General features: G+C 41.8%; 1 protein-coding gene across 1 annotated transcript; it reads left to right on the forward strand.

Annotated features, from left to right (window-relative positions):
* Positions 1-166: 166 nt before the first annotated feature.
* pax2a (paired box 2a) lies at positions 167-27,632 on the forward strand. Its single transcript, XM_078273760.1, has 11 exons — positions 167-366; positions 1,444-1,641; positions 5,195-5,280; positions 5,455-5,574; positions 6,640-6,684; positions 13,220-13,395; positions 15,455-15,575; positions 21,620-21,835; positions 22,940-23,041; positions 24,532-24,618; positions 24,833-27,632. Exons 1-11 carry the CDS (start codon positions 167-169, stop codon positions 24,952-24,954), a joined length of 1,473 nt encoding a protein of 490 aa, XP_078129886.1. The 3' UTR covers positions 24,955-27,632.

Raw genomic sequence — 27,632 nt, forward strand, 5'->3', positions numbered from 1 at the left:
GTGTGTGTGTGTGTGTGTGTGTGTATACACATGCACATTATACTGTGTTTATGTTAATGTGATTCAACCTTTTACGCTAAAACTAAAACAAGAAAACAAAGAAAAGAAAGCTAAATGAATGAATCCACATGAAGAGACGGCATGTCTTCTGCAGGTATGTAATGTTATGCTCCCCTGTGCTGCTGTTGTGTCCCACGCAGGGCACGGCGGTGTGAACCAGCTCGGCGGGGTGTTTGTGAACGGCAGACCCCTCCCGGACGTGGTGAGGCAGCGGATCGTGGAGCTGGCCCACCAGGGCGTCCGGCCCTGCGACATCTCCAGACAGCTACGGGTCAGTCACGGCTGTGTCAGCAAAATCCTCGGCAGGTAAAAGGGGGGATCCACTACAGCAACAGAGCCCTATGTGTGTCAAACATCAATCTTCTATAGCTCGTAGCTATATGCGCACCCAGCTCTATTTCAGCCTCAGTCATCGGTTATATAGGCAGGCCATTTTTTTTTTATTCTATCTTTCTTTCTTTCTGCTTGAACACAGCAGTTCTGCGTCCGAGATTTTCTATCCATCACCTGCAGCCTTGCAAGAGAAAAGCATCATAATCATGAAATACATTTTCGGAGGAGAGTTAACAGCTAAGCATTAAGGATAAAAAATATCTCGGAGGAATATGAGGCTGTGTTAATATTATATGAGACAGGTGATAAAGAAAGTGTATAAAGTAGCATGAGATCACTTGAAAACTGACTTTTCAGGTCTACAGACACATGGTGGAATATTACTAGCAGATTAAGAAAAACAACACAGTCTACGGCCATTATAAACTCACCTTTAAGTTCCATAATCCTTTGGAAAAATACCATAAATACACACGTTAGGTTCGTATATATTTTTTTATCAGTGTAAAAGGTACTTTAAACCCGATAAATTAGCTCTACATTATTTTACTTCAGAGCACAAATGCTGTGAGATAATATTTTGAAATATATTTTTTTCAGCTATCAGAAGGCATTTCAGAGGTATTTCATTTCACACACACTGAATGTTTGTCACCAACATTTACCAATAGGTCGTGGTGGCATGTCGTGCATGCTAAGCTCATGGGAACTGGAAATGAGGTCTAAACTGTGCCTTTTACAGCTAAACTGTTCTTTGTTCTGTCTGTGTGATTTTAATTACACTGCTTTTCGTTGAAAATCCGCTCTGTTCACCTTCCAGCTGACACTCAATTAGGGCCATATTACAGCACACTTCCACAGCAATTAATAGATTAAAGCCGCCATCATATTTGTAGTTTTTTTGTTGTTGCCCAATATAACTGCAGAAGCTCGGCGAAGATTTATTTCCACACAAACGATATTTAAGCCACCTTCCCATCAATCAGACTGGATTATTGAATTACTGTAAGGAGGGATCCATTCAGGAACATTCCCTCTGTCCCCATGCAGGTACTACGAAACCGGCAGTATTAAACCCGGAGTCATTGGTGGCTCCAAACCAAAGGTTGCAACTCCGAAAGTGGTGGATAAAATTGCTGACTATAAGCGCCAGAATCCAACCATGTTCGCTTGGGAGATAAGGGACCGACTATTGGCTGAGGGCGTCTGCGACAACGACACTGTCCCCAGCGTTTCATCCATCAACAGGTAGGTGGAAATAATTGCATTGTATCATTAAAAGTAGGCCTATATGTCGAATCGTCCCAATGTGCGTAAATTCTCACTGAAACAGAGCTTTTTTTGTGTGTGTGTATTTCTAAATGTGTGCATACACGTAAGAGAAAATGTTCGAGTGAGCCAAATACAAAAAGAAAATCAGATGAGAAACAAGGGGGAAAACCCCACGCGTAAATGGGTTAAATCCGCTCTGAAATATAGCAGATCGCTATTTCATCTTCACATACAAGGCTGAACTATAGTCAGTCCCAGCCGAGCCTATCCGTTGGTGGTCTCACAAGTGCAATTCAATCTCCTGTGCGGCCCTCCACAACACAGCCAGCACGGGAGCTGAGGATGGGGCCACGAAGAATCACATCTGTCTCGATAAAAACCGATCAATACCGCGTAACCAGATCCAGAGTCGGAGGGAAATACCCAACAAAGTCGTTCAATAGGCGGACCACACTGCAACAGAGGCGGCAGCAGCCTCTTTATTGCCAACCAATTGCTCTGTTTTCCAACACCAAGGTGAATGTGGAGCGACAACAGATCACACATTTAGTCTTGGACAATTTTAAATAATGTAGGCCTATATTATAAATGATTCCGGTTTTAATCACACATAATTATTATTATAATATTAATAATTATTATTTGTTTTAATTACAGTGGAATGAATCTAGAAAAATATTGACCCTAGAAAATCAGCAGTGTTGATTTAGGGGTAAATGGACTTTAAAAGAGTTTCTGTTCCACTGAAGCAGCTAAAGCAGCAGACACCCTACACCTTCACCTTACCACATGAAGCGGGACAGCAGTGGACAAAGTATCTTTAGACAGAGGACTCCGGTGAAAAGCCCCAGTGCATGTGTGCAAAGTGAAAAAAATCCCCATAGTGCCTGCGAGTGATGAACTTTGGTTAGGAGGCACTGTTCCAGAGAGCTGGTCATCAGCATTACATTTTAATGAGCTGAAGAGAGTCTCATAACACATCCAGCTAAATGCAGGCGATGGATGAATCTTTACCAAAAAAGAGAGAGAAAAAAAATCTAAAATCAGATATGGAAATTATGGTTTCAACAGGTCTTTTGGCCCGTTTTCTGTTTTCACCTGTTGTTCCTAAAACCAAAAGGAAATGTATTTAAGGGTGTGTGGAGGCAATGTTTTATGTGTTACTAGAAAACATTTCTGACCATCTGTTTGGTTTGAGCTGTGTGGAACAGCACTATTAGGAGAAATGTTGTCCTTTGAAACAAAGTTGGCCTGCACATTAATAATTAACATCAGTGTGTGTGGCAATGTACAAAACTGCATTTTTTGTTTTTAAAACATTCACAAAACTTTAAAAATCACAACATAACAGTCAGTTAGCTCCTCTCTTGAATTCCTCTCCAAAATGTATATTAGCGTTTAAGAAAGGTTAGTTGATTTTTATTTTACAGCATATTTAAAAACAAAATGCAAAATGAGTATTTTGAAATCTAACCTTAACTTGAGTAATAGTTTACTCTAATGTTCACATTACAGGCTATTTTGAATGTCTATGGTTGTCTTTGTTTCTCACTGTTGGTCTTCAAGGGAGGATTGGGAAATATGTGGAGGAGGGAGAAAGTGAGGAAGAGAAGTATAAGAGGCAGGCAGGGGGAGAGAAAGACCTCTGGTGGTCTCTGTGGTTAACGGGATGACCTCTGCTCTAAAGAGGATGTCCTGGCTTTAAACACATTTTTCCTGCATTAATTATTAAAGATTACACAGAGACTGGGTTGCACTTTGTTTTGTTGCCGCAGAAAGGAATTTCTCCCCTCTGCAACATGCCCAGTGGACAGAGGCATAACCATCAGGTCCTAAGCGGCTTTCAATCATATTGATCCACATTTTAATCTTTCTTTGGGGATTTTTGTTTTTTTTTACAACACCCAAACACCAAAGTCGTTAATTCACCCATCCAAATTGCTTATTCAATATCAACAACATAGACTTGAAACAAAGTCCTTGAATTTATGAGGCTCCCTCGAGTCATGAGGTCAGATAACTGTTGTGGTGAGATGTTAGCAATTCAAATAAAATATTGATGTGTGTTTTCTGGAGGAGGCTAGCCTTTGTTGCCCTGCCTGAAGGAGAGAGTATGGCGCACACATGAGATAGCGAGGGGAATGAAAAGTGCATGATGTACATTTTTGCCCCCAAGGAAGTTAACTCCATAGCCGCCTTGATTCAGAATTGATAGCTCATTGCTGGATGCTGCATGCACATGTGAATGTCGTTTGCCTCATCTGCAGTCTGTAAAAGTCTGTTTTTGTCACACCTCTTGAGTAAGATGGCTTCCATGTGGGATTTTTGTCTGTATACAACGCTGTCTGTTATTCAATGTTCTCACGTTCATCTGTCAATCAAAAGATTACTATAGTTTAATGTAATAGGATCATGTCCCATAAGAGCTAAAGCTGAGCTTGTGTAAAACCCACTGTACCTTTCCAAAAATCCTCAATTTTAAAAATGTAACATTATTTCTAAGGCCTCATATTTTTGTCATCTTTAAAGTTTTCAGATTATTGTGATGCTTCTTCTTTTATTTTATGCTTATTTATTTCAAAGTGCACCACAGATTAAAATACATCGATGTGGCAGTGGTCTCTGGTTGGGCCAATAAGACACTATTGCTTTCCTGTCACATATAATTTATAGATCACCATTTGCATTTGCTGTTCCTCTCCGCCATTCGTCGTCAACTTTTCTATCCCAGAGTCCCAATCAATAGCTCTGATCCTCAGTGAGCCTGGAGAATTCCTGTTTGCTACATTGAGCAACAAAAAGACCAAAAACTACAACAGACACCAGAGAGGTGACAGAGAATACAGGGAGGAATAAAGAAATTAAATAGAGAAGAGTGAAGATAGAAAAAAGAAAAGAAAGAGAAGAGGGGTTTAAAAGACAGGCATTGTAAAGTACAGTAAAACGGAGAGCACATTGGACAGTGGAGTAGAAATGAGAAAAGGGGATGAGGTTGGGAGAGAGAGGAGTGAAAGATCAAGTGTGAGAGATGGAGAGAGTAAAGGGAGAGCGAGGAGAAAAAAGGGAGTGGGGAGCAGGAGAGGGAGATTATTAGAGTTGGCCAGGTAGAGCCAGTGAAGCTGATCATTGAGGTGAATTGATGTGATTTCATGCTTTGTTTGCAAGATCATTCAGACCAAAGTGCAATGAAGACTTTCCCGCCACATCACATCTTACTGGTATAGGGACTTTATCATATTTCTAACCTCAGAATCCAGCTAGATTGAATCCACAATCTCAGGGGGCAGCCCCTATTCAGCCTCACACAGGTGCAGAGAGATTGCCCCTAAAGCCCTGAGATTGGCTATTTGTGACAGGGGCCTGAATATCAGGATACAAGCGGCCCAAACGATGGAGCATTTGTACATGCACAGGCGTAAGTGGACGTGATGTGCTGTGTTTAAGTGTCCCGGGGCGGCCGGGCTGGTGTGAAATCTCCATGCTCTGGAAACAGTATTGATTGATCCATGTCTGTTGTTCACTTTACCAGGATTATCCGCACCAAAGTCCAGCAGCAATTCCACCCGTCCCCTGACGGATCTGTTACGCCGCTCTCCACGCCCGGCCACACCATAGGTAAGCGTGAATAAGGCTACACACAGATTACAGCACAGTCAAATGAGCTGAACAGAGCTGCTGAAACAGGAGGAAAACACCTAAACATGAACACTAACATGCATTTTCACATACACATGCACCTGAATAAACACACTTACTTTACCAACACACTAACTCAGCTTTTTCCATCAGTGCCCAGCACTGCCTCGCCCCCTGTGACCAGCGCCTCCAACGATCCCGTAGGATCCTACTCCATCAACGGCATTCTGGGTATCCCCCGCTCCAACGGCGAGAAGAGGAAACGTGACGATGGTAAGGGAGACACAAGATCCCTTTGTTTTCCATCCTTTTGCAGTAATTCTCTCCATCACTCGTCTCCTACTTTTGTCTCTGTGTGTGAAGATGGCATTTATGACAGCGCTGCAGCCATGTGTGTTTCTGTGTGCTGTCTGCAGTGACTTGTTATGTTGTATATCAGACAGGGCGAGTGTTGAGAGAGAGTTGCGATTCAATCAGCTTTTTGATGCCTTGCGTTTTACCATACGCCTACAGAGCTGCATCTCAATTTTAAACCATGTTCAGACGTACTGTAGATATCACATATAGCTGTCATACAACTCTAATCCCCCTTGGCAAGGCATCAGGGCTGCTGCTCCTCTGTAACTTAACAAAAGACAGAAAGAGAAGCTCTGTTGTGAATCTTGGCCTTGATACTATCAGTTACATACCAGTCATTTAATATTCTGCACTGTTAAGATGCGTAGATGAATTTTTTACTGAATTATATTTTATTCTGAACAGCATTGAAACAATCAAAAATGAAATAGTTTGGTAAGACTGTATACTACACTACCAGGGCAAGAAAATAGACCTAGATATGCTCAAAGATTAAATGGAAGCCTATACGGTTCAAGACAGAATTTCACATTCCTAGGCAAGGCAATAGAGTGGACACACACGGCCTGAGGGCTAATAGATTATCGGTTTCGCAAACAATTGGCTTTTTTAATGCCTATGAATTAACATGTCCCCGGTGGAGGCCTGAACAGGTGTAGGAACAGACCGGTGGAGGCAGGGAGGGGTGTGTGTGTATGTGTGTGTGTGTGTGTGTGTGTGTGTGTGTGTGTGTGTGTGTGTGTGTGTGTGTGTGTGTGTGTGTGTGTGTGTGTGTGTGTGTGTGTGTGTGTGTGTGTGTGTGTGTGTGTGTGTGCGCGTGTGTGTGCCTGTGTGTGCGTGTGTGCGTGTGTGTGTGTGTGTGTGTGTGTGATTATGTGGTACTGCTTTGAGGTGGCTGATGGGATGAAATGGTTGAAAATGATCTCAAAGAGCACTCATCAAAACAGGCCACTTCCTTCTTTTATGTTTCTGTCTCTTTAGTTCTCTGGAGTGGCAACCACTTGGATGGAAGGAAAATAGGACATTGTAAGTTGAAGTTAGATAACCTTCTTTTTTGCTTTGGTCAATCAGATCACACTACTTTCCTCTCAATTACTGTTTTTACTCTTCCAGGGTTATGAGTTTATGGGGACGGAGAGATTTTTCCAATAAATAATCTCCCGAGAAATTAAAATGAATTAAGCTAAAGTGACTGTGGAAAATCATGTTTTCCATGTAATGGCATGCAGTTCAATATACAATAATGTACAGGCTAGCTTATTTATAACCTTTAGGTAAAGATAGCTGTAGCTTTTCAACAACAATTTTATTGTAAACTAAAAAAATTAGTTTTTAATAATTCTGACCTTGGCATTTCCCCTTAATTTGTCAAGAGATCCACTGCAGCCCTTGTGATTAGTTATTTATGTTAATTTTCAATTGCCCACATTTTCTTCAATTATTTCAGCATTGTTGTTATTTTACAAAACAAAGCTGCTAGTGGCCCATCTAGCAAAAAGTTACCTGCTGAAATGTTAACATAACTTAGTAAATACATAAATGCGTGAATAGATAAGTACGTGAATAAATACATTAAAAGATGGGGAGACCTAGCGCAACAAGGAGTTTTCATGTGGTTTAGAATATTCTACAGATGACTCACTGGACTTTGTTGCATGTCTGTAAACCAATCAAAGATTGGAAGCTTGATTGTGTTAACTTGACCATGGTGAACATGAAAAAAAGCATTGCACAGTCCTTGTACCGCTGGTGTTTTGATGCTGGTGAGGTGTGATCCCGATGTGGCTGAAGTCAGCGTTAGCCCTTTGAGGAAGAAAAAGGTCCCCATTACTGGAGGGCTGTAGAGATAATGTAGTGTGACACGCGTTATGTACACTGGGTCCCCATAAGACGAGCTTCAGGGACATAGGTGCCATAAGAGCCATTAATCTGTCCTTGTCATGTGTTATTGCAAATTAAAAGTAGCATGTTACACTGGACGGCTTCGAGTGAAGATGGGAGGAGGTGAAAGAGAGATAGAGGAGCAGCGGAATGAGAGAAAAAAACGTGCTTTTACGAGCTATGGAGGGAAGAAGGAGGTCCTGGCAGCCTCAATGAGAGTTGAGCAAGAATTAGTTTTAGGATTTGTGCATGCATATATACACACACCTATGCATGGAAATGTGTGTTACGTGTGTCTGTTTGTAACTCCGTGGCTTCAGATGCTCCTCACACAGTGAGCATAGTGACATTTAAAAGAATTTGCAATTCTGCAGAGAAAAGCTATTAATTCACAAATTAACATCTCCCCTCCCCTCCCTCCCTCTATCTTGGATGTGCAAGCTATCGAAAAGACAAAAGAAATAGCCTTAAGGGGGGAAAAGAGAGAGTCTCAGCCCTATCTGTGGAGAGATTGGTTTGCATGTCTGCAAGCAGCGATACCAATTATGCCAGTGCTGGGAGAATGCGTGTCAGTGCGCCCCCTCCTTGCCCCCCCCACACACTCCCACCACCATCACCACCACCACCCCAGCCCGAATCTATCCATAGCCAGATTTATTTGTGTATCTCATTACAGGAAATGGAATGTTGTTCCTGCCAAATGCATTAATAGTGAAGTGGGGAAATTAGCCTGTTGTACAGCATGCTCTCACTTAGTCATTTAAACCTATGGTGGAAGTAAAAGCCAAGAAAAGACAGAGAGGGTTGGGTGACAATTGCTGTCAAATTTGTATTACAGTGCTAAAGCTTGGGCTTTCCAGTCATTTCTCGAAGATGATTTTGAACATTTTTTTAATTTTCTGAGACATACCTGCTCCAATGTTTTAAAGGAGATTGAGTTGAGCTGCAGTTTTATGTAAATTCAGTGTTTTACTAATCTAGCACACAATGACAGGTTACTCCTGACCTTGCTGCTGTATGCAGGTAGGTTGATGTGACCTAACTGTATGTTTCTCTCATCGCTGGTTAACCATGTCCTGGATGGAGCCAAGCGGAGCTCTGGGGAGGACAGGCAGGGAGCTACAGTGATAAATTCGATGAAGAAAGCAAAGGTCATAACTTGTGATTGTAGCGTGGGTGTGGGATGAGTGTAGAAGGAGCTGATGAGAGTGTGAGCGTGGAGAAAAAAATATGGCCCTGCAGGTTGTTCATTCTTGACATAAAAAAACGATCGACCCAGCAGCCAGAGTCATATCCACCTTGTTCAATAGCTTGAGGAAAAACTGAATACAGTCACTGTTTTGATTTGTTCAAATTTGATATTTGTCCCTTTTGGAGATTGTCCGGTGTGTATCTTTTAACACATATGACCCATTTGTGGAGTTTGAATCAGTTAGTTTATGGATTTGAACCCCAGCCCACACTGGTTGGCTAGTCAAGCCAGTCCATGACAATGAGTCAATAGAGGATCACTTTAGAAAATAAATGCATCCAGAGCGAGACAGAAATAAATGGAATCATGAGCACCATGATGGCCCTGATGGGGTGTGTGTGTGAGAGAAAAGCCCAGGTTTGAGAGGGGCCACAGAGCGTAACATAGAGACAAGAAGCTGTTAGGGCCCCGACAGTAGAGGAGGAAACAAAAGGGTCTACATTGCATTTCTCCCCCTCGTTCTCCTCTTTCTCTGTCGTTCTTTCTCTTCAACATTTCATCTCTCCTCTTATCGTCCCCCTCTTCTTTCCCAAGTCTTGCAGGTTAACCATTTGCATTCAGCAACGTGGCTGCATGAGCGTGAGACCCAACGTACAGTTGTAAACAATATACAATGAGATCCGTCACAAAAAATATAAGGAGAGGGAATTCACTCAATGAAGAGGAATCGTGTCAGAGAAAAGTCAATTACGGGCAGCGATGCCGAGAATTAATGGAGCGATGCATTACTCAGCTTGAGGAGGGAGAAAAGGCAAGAGAAAAGAGGGGATACGTTAATTGCATTTCCACAAATACTCGCCCACACAGGGTAGCAACGCTAAACGGCAGACTGGTCCAGAGGAAGGTAGAGATGAAAGCAGATGAGGACAAAGAAAAACAAGAGATGGGAATGAAGTCATGCTAAAAAAGGAAACGTATCTTTTCTATCAAGTCTTTTTTATCAAGGGGGATACAATATAATTTAAACTTATTTCCAATGCAAACCAAATAGTTTCATTTTCCTAGTTTGTGGTGCAGCAATCTGCTTTACACTTTTCTCTGCTTACAGTTAAAGACCGACTCTCTCTCCCACCTGATCTACAGCCACCCTCTTAATTATGTTATAAACTCACAAACTGTATCCAAATAGTTTTACTTATTTATTATAAACGTTCTGCTTTGGCCCGGATCTAAGACTTTAAATGAAAGTAAATAAAATAACTAGATTGCTTCAAAAATACTATCGACGCAGCCTCAGTGATGGCAGTGAGGGTAAATATCAAATAAGCATCACTATGCCTGCTGACAGTCAGTACACTGGTTGGTGATGCTAAATCGAATTAATAAAGCTCTTAAACACGCCACAACATAACAGGATCTTAACAGCCATGGCAGTGTTTCTGCCTCTCTCCCTCTCTCTCCCCAACCCCACCTCTCTCCTTTCCGCTTCAGAGGTTTCATAAATATAGCTAGCTTACAGGGAAGGAGTGTTCACCCTCTGGGTATACCAGTTTGTTTGTGCTCTCTTTTTTTTATCAAGCATAACTGCATTTTTTAAAACATCAACAAATTATACCACAATTTGCGATAGCATCATTTCACCTATCAGCAGAGGACTCGCAGCCTCTGATCTAGGAAACCCTGTGTCATTGATTTACGGAGAGAGCCAGGCAGTGTGCAGGAATTAATTTGCCTTTCAAACAAGCCCCTACCTCTACTCTCCACTGAGTTATCTTATCAGAGAGACAGGGGAGATGAAAGAAGGACATAAAGTGCCACTATGCCACCGCAGGACATTAATATCCCCCTTAGAGACAAAGCAAAACACAACAGCTTTTGATACCATTGTGGTCTGTCTCACAGTAGCTACTGCCATTGATTAACGCTGTATGTGTGTGTGTACAAATGGCTGAAATGAGTGTGAATATTAGTTAGAAAACGAACGTACAAAGTCCACTTAAAATGTTTAAATAAATCATTGTAAAATATAAAACTTTTAGAAGGGGGTCAAACACCTTCCGTCTGTTCAAGGTGATAAAAGAAAGTATTTACCAGAAAGCACATTGCTTTAGGGTAGATGTGTGAATGTCACCGTTGGAGAGTCTTGTTTTTTATCTCGGTTTGTCTCCTAACACTTTGGTGTTAAAACGAAGAGATGCAGTCAGCTGGTGATGTGGGAGTGATAAAAGAATACCTGCTGAGACACCCAAAGGGGTTGAAGAAACACTGAGAAAATGAAGCCAGTCAGTGACACACACACACACACACACACACACACACACACACACACACACACACACACACACACACACATAAACACACGCACACGCGGTCTGACAGTCGGGATTCACACTCCACTTGACACGCTGACTGTCAAAGGATGAATCTGATTTATTGCAGCTATCTTGTGATATATGTCAAACATGAACCTTTAATGGCAATTTCTGAAAATAAATTAGTTAGTATTATTTCTATTTAAAGGCCAAATCAGTAATTCTTTGACCGCATACATTTGAAATATATTTACATACATAACTGCAAATTGTGAAACCATGATTACATATAGGCCTGTTTTACTCACATTTCTAAAACATTACTGTTGTAAACAAACCTCATAGTGTTGCTAATATAGATTTAGCTGTTTACTGTTAGTCCTTGTGTTAAAATGCCTGTCAATCAATTAGTGGGTTCCAAAATTGGGTTTTTAATTTTGCTAGCTTTTCTTTACGCTAAGATCACAGAAAGTGCACTGAAAAGTGTCCTGATGGGAATCTATGTCGTTTTGCAGCCAGTTCAGAAGGCTTGATTAAGTTTGTGAGCGGTGCTGAGTATAAGCATGCTCCTCCACAGTGAATGACAAACACTATTGATCAAGCTTGCCTCTTTTCTCAGACCAGCTGATACGAGGTAATTAATTACTCCATTTTCTTCTGTACCACAAACAACAATTGAGTTTCTTACAACAACACTAATGATGCAACCCCAACCCTTCACCCAAGGGAGCTGTTTGAAAATAAAGCATGTGCTAAAATATTCGGTTAACTGATGGTAGGAAAAACTGATTCCTTCACAAATGTTACACAAAGCTAAAGTCAATATATTTTAGCAGAGAAACACACATATACACACACTCTCCCATCTACACGTACACACACTCATACCCAATCGCAGTCCTCTATTCCATTCTTTCCATGGATCTATTTCTTGGTGCGAGTCGGGTTCATCCTCTGGCCTCAGCCATTGAAAAAAGGTCAAGCAGCCGAGCAGAATGGCAATAACGCCCCTGAAATGGTACCATCAGTGGAACATGATTGATCAATTGAATTCCATAGCACAGAAAAATGTGGGATTAAGTAGAGTATTATACGCACAATGAGTTGAGGCATGATGTTCATTCCAAGTTCATTTCGCCTCCCTCCTCTGCTGGCGGATCAGGCAATCAATAGCGGCCTTGCATATCATATATCACCGCTGGCTCGCCCAGGAGAGAACATAATCTGCTGCAAATTTAGAATGACAGATTTGTATGCGAGCTAAAGCCCTCATCCGCTGTTGGTGGCGGGGTATAAGGAGGAAGGGAGGGTGGCGGGAGGCAGGCAGTGGAGTGGAGGTTCCTGGGATGTTGGCTGGAGGTTTTAGTTGCAGATTTTTTTCTTTTCTTTCAGTGTTCAGGACTTGATGAGTGAGCAGAGGGAGAGCTGCAGCGGTAGCAGCGGGCTCCCTGGCCAAGTTGATAGGGTCAGAGATCAGGGGAACGACGGAAGCATAGGCTCATTTGTTTATATAGAGTGCGACCGAGTGAGGAAATGCATACGCTTGCCCTCGACGCCCCGTCCTCATTCGGCCGAGTATCGTCCCCACTCCATTCTGTTTTCCCGAAGACAGGCAATATGTGGGGGATGGAGGGAGAGAAAGAGAGACAGAGAGAGGGAAGGGTAATATGTTCAGGAGGAAAATAGTACAGTTAAATAATGGCCCTCCATTTCCTGCTGGCAGAATGAGAGGCTCTGTATGTAATCGTCAGCCCTACATTCTCAACCTGAAATACACGCTCTCCCTTACAAGTATATATTTGCACTGAAGGTAATCCATCAATTACCATAGACCTATCACATGATGACCGTGCTGATGGTGGCCACGAGGAGAGGTGGGGGGAGGCAGAGAGCTGCCTGACTGAGTGTATGTGCGTTGAGAGGAAGAAAGGGAGACAGTGAAGAACAGAGAGGGAGATAAAAGGCAGACATGCTGGTGGGTCTCCCTGAATTTACTGCTGCTCCTCATGCTATCACCCTCACATCCATTGAGATCAAACAAACAAAAAAATCTCCTTATGCTTATGTCACATTGCTAGCCTGCTAGAATAGGTAAATCAGGTCAAAAAGACTGGAGCTATGCCCTGATACAGAATGTTGTCCTCCCCTTCCCTTATTCCTCTCCCTCTTTCTTTAGATGGCTCAGATGGCTCAGGCCCAGGCAGCGACTCTCAGGGCAGTGTGGAGAGTTTAAGGAAGCACCTGCGAGCAGACGCCTTCACCCAGCAGCAGCTGGAGGCCCTGGACCGTGTGTTTGAACGTCCTTCTTACCCTGATGTCTTCCCCACTTCAGAACACATCAAACCTGAACAGGTTGGCTACACAGGTTTCTTTCTACACATTGAAATGTACAGCCCTGCACTGACATCCTGGTTTCTTTCTTCTCTTTTAGTTGTAGTAAAATAATTTACATTGATTTTTTTTTACTTTTTAGAGAGAATAAACTGGTACACGTACTGACACAAGTGACAAAAAGCTCTAAACAACTTCTTGCTTAAAGCAGCCTACAAGCCTTCAGCCTATTACAGCAAATAACCTTTATTTACATTCATTAGACTGTTAAACAACAAGAGACTATTAATTTTTCCTTTGGAACTCTATGTGGGTGCCCATGCAGCCTTAGCAGTGCCCTAATTGAGTTCATTTTCATCTCTGCGCGATCGCGAAGAATTACAGCGGCGATAAATCAGAGGGACAGCCCCTCAGCCTGCTATACAGCCCTTAATGCAGCTAATTACCAAAGTGATTTCTACGGCAAGATCAATACCAAAACGAATTGGAAATGACTTGCAATCACAAAGAGTGGAGGAGAAGGTATTAAAAAGGCGAGAGAAAGGTGGAGGAGGGGTGAGAAAAACGGCATCAGAATGGTCCAGAAAAATCACTTTTAATTTAATGTAATATTAATCAGGCCGCTTTCCACTCTTTCTGTGCACCTCCTTTTTTCTCCCTGTTTCCAACACCCCCTCCTTTTCATAAACTGGTGAAAAGGTGGGATATTAGGCTATTAGGGGCTTGTCTGGTGTCTGCGTCAGGGCATTAAAAAGCCATTTTGAAGAGGCCAGGCTGAATAGGCCTCATCCCTCCCACACTTCTGGCAGCCATGTGGTCAGGTCATTCAGGCCTCTCTGTGCTTGCCACTCGCCCTCCGCCCAGCCCTGCCCAGCCCTGCCCACAACCCATCTGCATGACAAAATGGCTCTTGTGCCGCTGAGGCCCAGTGGAATAGAGTGGAACATCCAGCCTAGTGCCAGGGAACAGTTGTAAGCAGACAATTAGAGTTTATCTGGGATAGAGGCAGACAAGACTGGGGTCACCAGCTCACCCCTGTGGCACCCCTGTCCCATTGAGACAAACAGATGCACACACGCACTCCGACACAAACTCTTGCAGACACAAAGGTGTGCAAACACACTTATCCTTTTCAAGAAGAAGAGTCAGGTCAGGAAGTGTCATCTCATTATCAAATAGGATTCATATCACAGCTGCTAGCAGAGTCTTAACCTGAGATTAAAGTGAATAAAGACTTAGAGACTTGTTGTTGGTTGATCCTTAAATGACGTTTTCTGGTGCAGTGCAGCAGTGTTGCAAAAATTGTAAAACATGAAAGATGGCTGCAGCTGCACAGTATGTTTTATCACAGTTGAAAATATATTCAATGAAAACCTACAATATAAAGTAAAAAATACTACTAAAAGTATGAAAGGCGTAAAAAACAATACACACTATTTTATCATTTTATTAACCCCGTTTTATGTGTTCATCCTAGAGGCAAAACAACATTTTGAGGTTGTACTCCCCTTTAAAAAACCACCACATGTCTCTCCTGTAACAAAGCCCTGAATGTCTCCTCCCTTGACTGGTCACAGGGATGACTGCAGTGGAGCACAAAGAGCCAGCTGACACCCCGTCCTTTCACTCCTCTCCCAATCCCTCTCTCATCCCTCTCTCCCTTTCTGCCTTCTCCTCAGACAAGCCCTAATGCATGCATACATCATAGGTCTTGTTAAAGCATGGGGAGCAGGGTTGGGACACGTTGGCAAGGCCGGGGGGGGGCACAGAACATACAGGAAATATTCAGAAGAAAACACAGTTTAGCGGATCACAGACAGCTTTCTCAGTACACTAGGGGTTTCCTTCAGACATATTTCATATATAACTGAAAAAGTGGCTCTAAATCTCACACACAAAGTGGGCTTGCGTGCAGTGCATGAGCGATATTACCCAGATCATGGCACAATCTGGTGGAATGTGAAATTATTTAATGTAAAATTGTGTATACAATTGTGTGAATTGCTCTTTTTGATTGCCACCTTTACTCACACGTGCATTCCACCACTGACATATTTTTGCATTTGTTATTTGTCTACAGGCGAATGAGTACTCACTCCCATCCCTGAACGCCGGCCTGGATGATGTGAAGCCGAGCCTTTCCACCAGCGCCAGCTCCGACCTCGCTTCCAGTGTCTCCCAGAGCTACTCTGTTGTGACAGGTACAATCTGACTCACGCTACATTGATCCCTAAAAGAATACACACAGCCGCAGCAGGTCGAAAACATCTGCAGCAAGGTGGTCGACTAAGTACTGAGAACACAAACATAGTGTATCTAGCTCTGCTGCAATGTCTTTCCATATTGTTTCATGGCCTCTTCCTAACTGTTCTCTAAAAGTTTTTTAGTTTAGTAACACCAAGCATATCGTGCCCATTTTCCAAATTCCCATCCACCCCTTCTCACCAGTGAATCTGACACACTGTTTTCCAAAAGGATCCTCATCCTCCTGATATAAAGCAAATCAGTCTAATCAATCAATCCCATAATCACCAGAGGTTACATATATACACTACACATATATGCACACTATAGCAGCTGTTAAAGATGGGAGCAGCTGACAAAGAAGACTATACTGCACCTGAACTTACTGAAAATGCCCTATGCTGTCACTTTACACCCAGATTACACTTTATGACACTTAATAATACTAACTGATAATACTGATAATCATAAGTCAATTGTTTGCGCCTTCACTTCTAAGCTGTTTTTCTTGTGGATTAAAGTATTAAAATGTAAAACTCCACTGTTTTAAATTAACTTTTTTAAACGTTCTTCGATCAACTTTGACGGAGCATTGTAAAAAATCATCTGGATATTGTGTCATCATCGAGTAATCAAGATTTTGACTGTCGCTTCCTGATGGCGGGCACATTTTCCAGCGATATTAAATTCTTATCACCAAATGAAAAAGCTCTCTTGAGCCACTTTTTGAGGCACTGTGTGTTTATTTCTGAGGGACAGAGCGAGGTGATATATCATCTGAGCCCATTAAATCCTACAGGCCTTTCACACGCTGCTCCTAACTGGCTATTGTGTTAGCCCAGATTGGCCCGCTAACAGATTGACTGGGAGCATTTCTCATAAGAGACAGCTGCTGTTCTCGCCGCGACACGACGTTGTCATCAAAGGCAATGATAGCCTGTTGATTGACAGCGGTTGGAATAGCACCGTGGCTGCCTGGCTGCCTCATGCTGTGGAGAGAGAGACCCAGATACAGATGAGACAGTGAAAGAAACACTGATATTACAGGTTTTTTCCAACTGCTGCTGTTTTCAATAGTAACTTCCACTGAGATCCAACAGGTAATGGCAGGTGCAGTGTATTGAATATCTCGTAATATTAACTATCTGTATCATGTTACCCACACTCACCCACCCTGTATTGCACTATGGCTTCTTTTGCTCTGCTGTCGAGGTTGATGGCCGCCTGGCTAATTGAAATGTTGTTTCAATGTGGCTGCTGAGGCTCTTTCCCAGGAGAGGTTAGGTTTATTGATGGCCACACTGACTCCAGAGTAATATGCCAGTCTTTTAATAAAACACCCATAATTATGCAGTGGGCATCAAAGTCAATGAGTCCACTGTGTGTGTGTGTGTGTGTGTGTGTGTGTGTGTGTGTGTGTGTGTGTGTGTGTGTGTGTGAGAGAGAGAGAGAGAGAGAGAGAGAGAGAGAGAGAGAGAGAGAGAGAGAGAGAGAGAGAGAGAAAGTAAAGAGGAGGACAGCATGATTGAAAATTGCAGTGGACCTTCTCAAATGATCCATACAGTCCAGCACAGACCCAGACACAGAGCTATGGGAAAAGAAAGACCCCTTTTTTATTCCTGAATATGTGGGAGGTAGATTTGCCCCAGAAAGTTGGGCCTCAAGAGAAGAAAGGTGTGTTTTTGTCTTTTATGCTGGGCTCCTCCTATGAAAGCGGTCTCGCTCTGGGGAACACACTCATAGCAGGTGGCCTTCAAGCCACCTGGGGGCCAGGGGGCCTCCTAAAGCTACATGTGAGGGCCACAGATTGCACAATGAGGATGCAAACTAAGAAAACTTTTCTTAGAGTGGAATATGACAACAACACACTTTAGCACAAGCATTAGAAAATGCGTCTGAGTATTTTGAGCAATTAAAGTCAAAAGTAATATCCAGTAAGCTTTTATTATTTCATTTTAATGACTATGCAAAGTAATGCATGAAGCATTTGATTGGGTGTAGGTTGTTACTGCATAATATTATTTTTTCTGCCATTAGCAAACCCTGTAAATAGGAATGTATGCCAAGGCTGAAAAATGCTAAATTACCTTCCACACTTAGGCTGGGATCCAATTATCAATACATTACGCTCTTATACTGGATGGAGCTACGAGATTATATTCATTCTTTAAATGCTTTCTGCTCCCAATTAAAATTCACACAGTTATTGATCTTGTTGATTTTTATGTCCTGAAATTTGCATAATCTATTAAAGATGAATGATTAATGAAGTGCTCAGTTTTGCGTTCCAAGGGCGCGAGCAAAAGCGATGTCGCCCATCTTTTGTGTCCTCTGTTTACCCTGATGTGTGAAAGAGACGGTTACCTAGGAAGGAGGTTGGCTGCCAAATCAGAGAGATTTAGGGCACTGAAACGTACCGCTGGAATTTAGTAAGAAACACCAATCATTTACAAATGATTTCTTCTCCTGCACAATGACTATTTTTAGATTCTCAACATGTAAATGCAAATCATTGTAATGTTACCATTTTGTAAAAGACTACATTTGTCAATGATTCTTTGAAAGGAAATTATTTTATTATTTTCTCTTAAGAGAACCATAATAAATGAAGCTGCTTGCTAATTTGGAGATTATATTAAATGTCAAATATTACAGTAGTATTGTGCATATCCAACTGGTTGTGTCCATGGATGCAACAAAATGTCATGATTATCCCCTGGTCTCTTGCTCTGGTCCAGCATGTATGTGTCTGCACAGTTTTTTATTGATACCTGAACAGAGTAAGCAACATGAAGTATCCTGCAGATCTGGTGCATCTTAACTTTAGTTATCCTAATCCTGAGACTTTATACGGGAGACGAATGATTGTATAATGTTGTAGCTACTTATCAGTAGTTAAATAGAGTTACACCAAATGAGAGTACAGCAGTCTCTGTGAAGGCGGGGCTCCATAATCACTCTCACTAGAGCATGTGGGGAGGCTGGGGTGTAAATGGGCACCCCTCTGACCTTCTTCAACTCGAGCAGATGCGAAGATCCCGTGTGTTTCAATCTCTCTTTATATCTATCTACCTTCTCTCCTATCTATTTCTCTTTCTCCTGCACCTCAACTGTATTAATGAGGTGAAAAAACACAGCTTTATTTCAGATAAATTTCAGCTGAAATGTATACCACACTGAGCCGTTTTTATGACTTGGCAGTACCAGCCATTCTCTGCTGGGTGGCATACAACAAGCAGCCACCTAACTTGCGGTGCCTGGTGTGTGGCCTGGTGACAAACGGCGTGTCTCAGTTCAGAAGCGGCAAGCTCGGAAATGAATGTTTATATCACCCCCCACAATAGCACACTAACCTTTGAGCACACATTGGATAATGAATGACTTTAAACCATGTGGATGGGGAATTCAAGCTATTTGGCCCTGCAAATATTCTTTACTCACAACTGGAGGAAGCCTTTTACAATCATTCTTTTGTTCCTTTCTGGTGTGAGTGGTTATAAATGACCACCTCTACAATGCAGGAGAGTGAAGGCTGTACTTGAAGCGAACACGAATGTGTCTCTGTCAAGGTAAATTTAACATTACATTCTTTGTAGACTCCTCTCCAGAGGACTTTGCCCTACCTACACAAGATAGAAGTTTTGCTGTGATCTTGAACATACTGTAGGAATAAAAAAAGTTCTCTGTAGATTGAGTGTCAGCCTTTAAAAACAGTTCTGCCAGTAAATGGTTTGCGCACTAAAGTTCCTCGGTGTACGTTTAAAAATGAAATGCTCAATTGAGAGAAGGCTGTTGTAGCTATATCTGGACGCATCACTCTGAGGGACATTGTAGGTTCTTAACAGTCCATTTCTATGGTTGATGGGGTCTGTAGATGTGGTATCAGTGGTGGAGCAGAGACAGATGTTGGAGAACTCTATAGCGTCTCCACTCTCTCAGAGATGTGTTTGCTGGGGAGAAGAGTCCCTAAGGACCCTGAGTTTATCTTCCATCTCCATCATCAGGGCCTGTGATTTGACAGGCTCCCTTTAGCCAGACTCTGCCTCATCTCCAGGACAATAAGCAACACCATGTCTGATTAGTTTCAAAGTTCAGTGGTCTTGAACGCAGCATTTGTATCGGTTGTTGTTGCGTCGTAACCACTGTCTATTTGACAACGGTTGCTCAGGCGCTGAGAAAACCGAAGCCTACAGTAGTATGCAGGAAGTCTCAGATACAGTGTAAACAGACTTGGCCTGGGCTTCATGTTTGGCACCCTCAGTCTTTTACTAAAGGTGGGCCATGCAGCTTCATACAATCCACTTTTCTTAATTGTGACAGTGATTGGTTTATCTTTTATTAAGGCCAACTCTTGTTAAGTATGTCTTTGTACAACATGTTTTTTTGTCATGGGTTAAGCTCACTGTGATCGTGAACATCGGTAAAAACTGTAATGCAGCTGATTAAGGTGTAAGTTGAATATAGAGCTTTTCAGCTAACCCCTAAAAGTATCTACTGTATTATCTTATATTAATGAATGCCTTTTTTCTGGGGTGATTGGGGTTATTATGCACTCAAATCAACCTCAGGGTAACTTGACTTGTGAAGCTGTTTTAACTTTAAAGACTTTAACAGAGTGCATGTTGGATATAATTAACTGAAGTACAGAACTGAGTGCCAGCCATTTGCAATCATCCCTATATGTGGACCTTGTTTCCAATAAATTCATGACATACTTGTGCAGTGCATGTGACAAACTTTAGGGTCCATCCAATTAAATGCAAAGCCCACTCATTAGAATATGTCTGGTCATTCCAGGAATTCGTGGCAACCATCTTTTTAATGATTTGATCACAAGTTAAAAATGTACATAGTTAAACATTGTGCTGTTCCCTCCGTATCCCTCCTATTTGTCTCAATAAGATGAAAGTATTCTGTGTAATTGCAGTACCTCGGTTTAAATCCACATTTACAGCTGTCACAAAGACAAAGAGATTTGTAGAACCTGCTTTAGATTTCAATGGGAAAACAGTCAGTTACGTTCCCTGGCATTAGGTTCATAGGGCTGACAGGGTTGCATCCCCCTTTCATAAAACAGCCCTTATCTTAATGAGGAATCGCAACACACAGTCCTGTTGTAAAGTAACAATGATGGGGGAAGCAGCTAATGAGGCTATCATGGTGTCGGGAAAGAGCCATCTCTCCCTACAGGCCCCAGTGAACAGAACAGGCTCTGCGGCAGACGTGGAGAGGCCGAAGACAGAGCTCACATTGATTGCATAGGTTCAAGAGGCAGAGCCGGTGAAATGAAAGATGCCAAGACTCATCAGCCAAATTAGATCAAAGTGTAGAGTTTTGAACTGTCTGCGAGTCAATTGTTTGGTTATTTGTGGGAGTGATTTTGTTGTGAGAAAGCAGCCGTGAGATTATGTTGTTTGTTTTCCCCAAAACCTTGGGGAAATTTTTTACGTATTTCAGCTTGATTGATCAGGCGCAATGTGTTGTTGCAACATTTCACTGGTGTATGTTTCTACTTAGTTGAATGAATTACTGCTGGGTGCATATGAGATTATTATTGTTTTCAAAAAAAACAAATCAACTGCTTAAGACTGCTTATCTATTCAGAATTCATACAAAATGTCTGGTCTTGAGTTGGTAAAAGATAGGAAGTAAATGTATAAAAGCAATTGCACTTCTTTTAGTGTTACTCATCCTTTAGGCTTCCTTTAATTCATACCATATATCTGTTAAGGATTTGGAGTCCCGTCTCTGTTTGATTTATTGCCCTGTGGTAGTGTTCTGCTATATGCATGACAAATCTACAAACTTCTGCTGTTACACTTTTGATTTGTTTTGCCCTCTGCACTGAAGTTTTCCTTTTGGTTATTTGGGCATTTAGAAAGCTATACATTCATCCCTCCATACATCTGAGTGACTGAAGTGAATGTATGCTGTATGTGTGGGGTTGCATGTTTACATTATATCTAGTTTTTTTTCTTTTTCTTTTCTTTCTACCTGGCAGACTCTCACCCATCATATCCACCTTCCATGTGTGTAAAGCGAGAGCCCCATGAGGCATCCTTTGCCCCCTTCACCCCCTCCTCTGTTGAAGACTCTACTCTAGCAGACATCTTGTCCCACCAGTCCAGCCTCTCTGTAGATGCCTCTACTCCCAGCTACCCTGCCCATGCCCACGGCCACTGCTACAGCCAGTATGCCAGCCAGCCCTTTATAGCAGGTACAACTTTACCCATAAGGCCCTGTAGCCAGATCAAACCCCAATCAAGCTCACTCTTTTCAGTCGATTTACCTCTGTGTTCATTTTTAATAACTTTTAAATATACACCAAATTAAAGCGTCTGCCTCTCACGTTGCAAAGCCATCAATCCCATCATGCTTTGTGGCCCTTCTGTTATGCATACAGAAGCACTGACTGTTTGCTGCTCATTAACAGTGACTGCTCTCTCCCCCTCTCCACCCTGCTTTTCTCCAGCTCTGACCCCTTGTTCATCTCTCGGGTTAACAAAAGGCCTCCTGGTCCCTCCAGCCTCGTGACAGGCCCAAGGTCTGAGGGGCCAGAGGAGGCTTAAAGAGGGGGGTGCAGAGGCAGAGGCAGAGACGTAGGGCTGTTTATGTCCCTGTCCTGTGTGCCCCTTCATCCAGCCAGACCCGATGCTGCCACTGTTAATTACAGGACTGAATGTGGAGCAGACAGAGCTCTCATTGGCCCGATGCTCCTGTCAGTTTTAAAAGCTGCTTAGGACTTTAGTATATTAATGTTACAGCTCTGTCAGTCTCTGATTGGAACATTTAATAAAAAACAATTAGTTAGTAACTTTCCTCAAATTAACATGCAAATTACCCTGTGATATAGACTGGTGACTTGCCCAGGGTTGCACCTTTCACCCAATGCATGTTCCAACCCCATGCAACCCCAGACTGGATTAGCAGTTCAGAGAGACACCAATGGATAGACAACATGCAACTTCATGTAACATGCTGCAACATTTTACATGTTTGTGGTCATTTTAAGCATTTGTGAACTATTTTTCCTTAGAATATTGCAAAATTAGCTTTCATACTATAAGTAATGGTGTGATGCATTGTGACAGCTTGTCATTGCTTGGTATTCTCTGTGACTATATGCATCACTTCACTGTGTTTCTTGTTCATGATATGAATATCATGATTGCAGCATTTAGGGAGAAATTATTTTTACCTATAAAAAAGAAAGCATGTTTTTATGCTTTACCAGCAAGTAAAGCTTTTAAAATATACATTCATTGTCAACTTTTCTGTGTTCAAGCATCCATGTAATAATTTTCCTCCTGTGTGCCTGCAGGTCGAGACATGGCCAGTACCACTTTACCTGGCTACCCGCCTCATGTCCCCCCCACAGGACAAGGCAGCTACCCCACCTCCACACTCGCTGGAATGGTTCCTGGTAGGTTGCACTACTCCATTTTTACGATGCCATTAATTTGACTTTTACAGGTTTCATTTTCAGCAGGTAGTCCCCTTCAGTTGATCTTGTTGAGGTCACTTTAAGTTAAACAAGTGGTAATGCTTTTCTGTGATGTCTTTAACAGTATGCATGTAACACATACAAAAACAAATTTGAGATACTGAAGAAACTTTAAAGCATTGCTCTTCACTCAAAGGATTGAAGCGAGCTTGTTATAGCTTTGTTAGACTGTGGTTAGACTGTGGTTAGCGCGTGGTTAGCGTCTGCGGACGAGGACATTAGATGAACTCGATAGGCGATCACCACAATCAGTGGCCGTGTGATAGGACAGTTCCTCTCAGTTACACTCCAGCTCCCAGCGCTCATTACCCTCGTCGTGTCCACACAGCGCACTCTCACCAGCCTCGTCAATAAACACTGCTTTTGCTCCTCTCCTCGCCTCCCCGGACACCCAGGGCTGCAGACCGTATCTCTTTCCCCTCTACTTAACCTGCAGTTCAGGTTCACAGCAAACAGTTAAGGGTCAAAACACAGAGGCGTGGAGGGCCTGTAAATATTTAAATCACTATCTCTCTCAGGGATGAGCTCAAGTTACACGACCAGCAGTGGGGATGCTATAGCTGCCAGCGTGTGTAGATCTCTCTTCCAAACAACTGAAAACACAATTCCCTTTATTGCTCTGAGACATGTTCCTTTCACACTGACCAATAATCAAAGCAGGCGTGCAGTATTTACAAGTGAGCTCAGTGTGCATGAGGGTAACATTTTAACATGTACATGGAGGTAAAAGCTGATATCTGAAATTAAGAAAATGACTTATGCATTATTGGTTTATATGCCACTGGAGAGTGCCTATGGATATACTCATACATGCACACAAGCACAGCTACCTTTTTAATCCAGAGGTTGTAGTTTTTGTCATCTGGTAGTGAAAGATTTAGTGACTTGCCCCAAACACTGCTAAAGCAAAGGCCATTCTTCAGCAGCTTCGTATAAAACCCAGCCTTTATAGTCTCGTAAAAGAAGGAAACCTGTGGACCCACAGCATCGCTCTCTGACATCCCCTCAGCGTCCTGTCCTTTCCACCACTACCTACACAGGGAGGACAAAGAGCGGATGAGAGTCTCAGAGAACCTTATAAGGAGTTTTAAAGTGAAGCATCATCACTTAAAAGCAGTAGGGGGAAAGCACAGAAGTCCTAACTTAAGGAAAGAATAGAGAAAATCCTAAAGACTAACAGAGGATTACAGTAATAAAACAAACAAAAATCAATTCACCTGAAGGGACTGTGGAGACAATATATACAAGCAGCCAGGATAAACAGCAGAAACATTATTTTGAGACAAGATTGTAATGTAACCGCAATGTAACTTGTGGTAAAGGCAATTTTTATTTTTTTACGAAAGCTGTCAGTCATTTCAGTTTGTTAGCTCTTTGCTAATGTTTCTTTTTATTGATTTGTTCTCTAGGAGGGGACTTTTCTGGAAACCCTTACTCTCATCCACAATACACCACTTACAACGAAGCATGGCGGTTCAGCAATCCAGCATTACTAAGTAAGCAACTTTCTGTTATATATCAAAAAGTTTTAAACATACTGTAACATTAATAATAATAATAATAATAATAATAATAATAATAATAATAAATCTCCTGACTCCATGTATTCTCTGTCTTTGGAGTTTTACACACGTCTTACATGATGTTTGACCTCGTGGTTTCCAACGGCTCGTTCTTCTGTTAACTTTCAGGTTCCCCTTACTATTATAGTGCCGCATCCCGTGGCTCCGCACCTCCCACTGCTGCCGCTGCCTACGACCGCCACTAGTTACTATGGAGACCAGTTCAAACTGCAGGGCCAGGGCTTCGGCCTCCACATTGTCCCTGTCTAAGAAACACTGTAGTCAAAGGGAAGCGAGGTGGAATCCTAAAGGAAACCCCATGATGTTACGTGATGTGGAGGAAGGATCGGCGAGGTTGACGCCGGTGCATCTAGCCCAGTTTCAGCGTCACAAACCTTGGGTCAAAAGGGCCCGCGGGCGTTCAGAACTCACCCATCATGCCCTCAATCTCTCACAGGCCGGAACATTTCCAGAATGACTTTCAGAGATTATATAAATATATATATATATATATATATATATTATAAAATATAAATTGAAGAAAAACAGTGTGAAGAATACCATGTGGAAAACAATGTTGTGGGTTTTTATTTTTGTTTCTTTATTGCTGTTGTTGTTGTTGTTGTTGTTATTTTATTCATGGATCCTCACATTGCTTTTATGTGATGAACTGCAGTATTGTTCTGCTCTAGAGAGATAAGGTCCAGGGGAGATGACAATGGTCCCATAGCTTGATGATGCAGCAACTTGAACCAGTGTTGCTAGGCATCTTTGACACTTAAGGAGATTGTGGCTCCACACTGTAGGGAGGGCTTTACTCTGGTGCTTTGACTACGTCTTCTGCTCCCATTTCTCCTGTCCCACCTACATTATCAGATAAACACAGCATGTCCTACAACGTTTACTGACTCACACTCCCTGTGGCAAACAATCAGATGTAAAAATGTAAATCATTTTGCAAAGTATTAAAAACATGGTGACCACAAAATGGCCTCGCCAGAATTTTAAATACTTTAATTTTTGTTTTTCTGTCACTATTTTTTAATGTAAAAAGGTTATCAAAGATTATTTCAGAGTAGTTGTTACATTTCCCTAATTTCCCAGTAATGTCCGTGTTCATGCATGATCATCCATTGCTCTTTTTTTGCACTATAACCTCAGCTTTGTTAATTTATTTGGTACATTCACTTAAAATTAATTTTAATGAACCTACCAATTTTAGACATACGTTGATACTTTATGTTGGAAAGTGTAGGTGTTAAAACACAAAGCAGGCAGACAGACAGACAGACAGACAGAAGACATCTTTTTGTGTAAACATCCTTTTCTGAGTAAAAGCGATGCTTTCGAGTTTCTGAGGAGTTTGTAAGCTATAGCCCTATGGCTACATGAACAAATTCAATTCTCCTGGGTTATAATCCATTCAGCTACTTAGTCATACCACTAGATGCCTACACAGTTTAGAAAGCTGTACACAGTTGAGCGAACCAACTGTAAATTAGCTTCAACAATTGCCTTACAAACCTGTTTTTTTTAATGTAAATTCATGCCTGTTCAACAAAATTAATTGCCTTTGCAAACACATATTCACCTCCCTCCTTGATTTATGTTCTACTCTCCATTGGGACTGAAAAGAAATACTGATTCAGTTTGCTTTTTGGAAAAAATATTTTGTGAATGTACTTTTAACTACATTTGCCAAAGACTTAGTTTGATATTTAATATTTTATTTACAGTATATGTATGCATAAATAAATCAGTATTATCTTTTAAATAAGTAGTCAACACTGAACATGTATGTCGTAACTCAACAGGCGAACAACATGATGCATATGACTGTAATGAAAAAGGTGAAATTCAATGACTCAATACTCCATCAGTTGCAACAAAATGCTGCTTTGTAGAATGATTTGTGAATAACGTGAAGACAATTCTTCTCTGTAAATATTATCACACACACCATTCCAGGATCATACTAATGTACTGGCTCCCTTTGTAGATATACAGACTGAAAAAAAAACATGCATTACATTTGTGTGTTAATGTAATGTTGTGCTATGAGGAAAAGCACAACTACTGTATAACCTGTGGCTACATATACTGTAGTAGCAGGTTTCAGATGCTAACATCACATAGGTTGTCTTTGTCATTTTATTTTGTTTTCATGATAATGTCATGATAATGTTTTATGTCACTATGCAATGAGTTAAATGGCTTTCTGTATCATCTTTTGTTGTTGGGCTCAAATTAAGTAACCCCCAAGGAGAACAGCATAAAAGTTAACAAGTTAAAAAACCTCCGGTGTGAAATGTTTTTTTTCTCATTTCACTTTTGCTCCACCAATTCCCTTAAATAAAGATGCGATCAAACTGAAGTCCTTGGCAACAATCAAAGATATTGTCCTGTTTGCTGTTACTAGATGTTGTGAGCATTATGTTAATCCAAATAACAGTCATCTGTGCCTCCATGTATAGAAACACACTTATTACCAGTCATCCATCTCTCCTCCCTCTCTCCACTCTCTCTACCAATACAACTCTTTAGGGCAGGGCATCCAAGATGAAATTGACTTTAATTCCACACAAGTAAATACATCATCTGGTACAGGGTTAGCTGTTGTTGCTGAGGGCACCGGATAACATAAAAACAGACTGCATTCCTGCTCTTCTGGAGAAGCTATCCTCTACAAATTGCACTTAGGATTTGCCTATTTCTGTCTATGTGTAGCTCGACATATCTGAAAATGAAACACCGGCACAGAGTGCAAGCCACCGTCATTCAGGCAGAGTCTTTGCTTTAGGAAGCGGGGCACCTCTGAAGGAATGGGTCTTCTGCTGTTGTAAAGATGATACAGGAGATGTGTCATGGACATAAAAAGGATTTCTGGTGAAAATCTATACAGAAAGCCTTGTGGCCTCAATCATTGTTCTGTTTCAGTTCTGTTCCAA

The sequence above is a fragment of the Sander vitreus genome, chromosome 17, assembly GCF_031162955.1.
Source record: "Sander vitreus isolate 19-12246 chromosome 17, sanVit1, whole genome shotgun sequence".
In the NCBI taxonomy this organism is placed as follows: domain Eukaryota; kingdom Metazoa; phylum Chordata; class Actinopteri; order Perciformes; family Percidae; genus Sander; species Sander vitreus.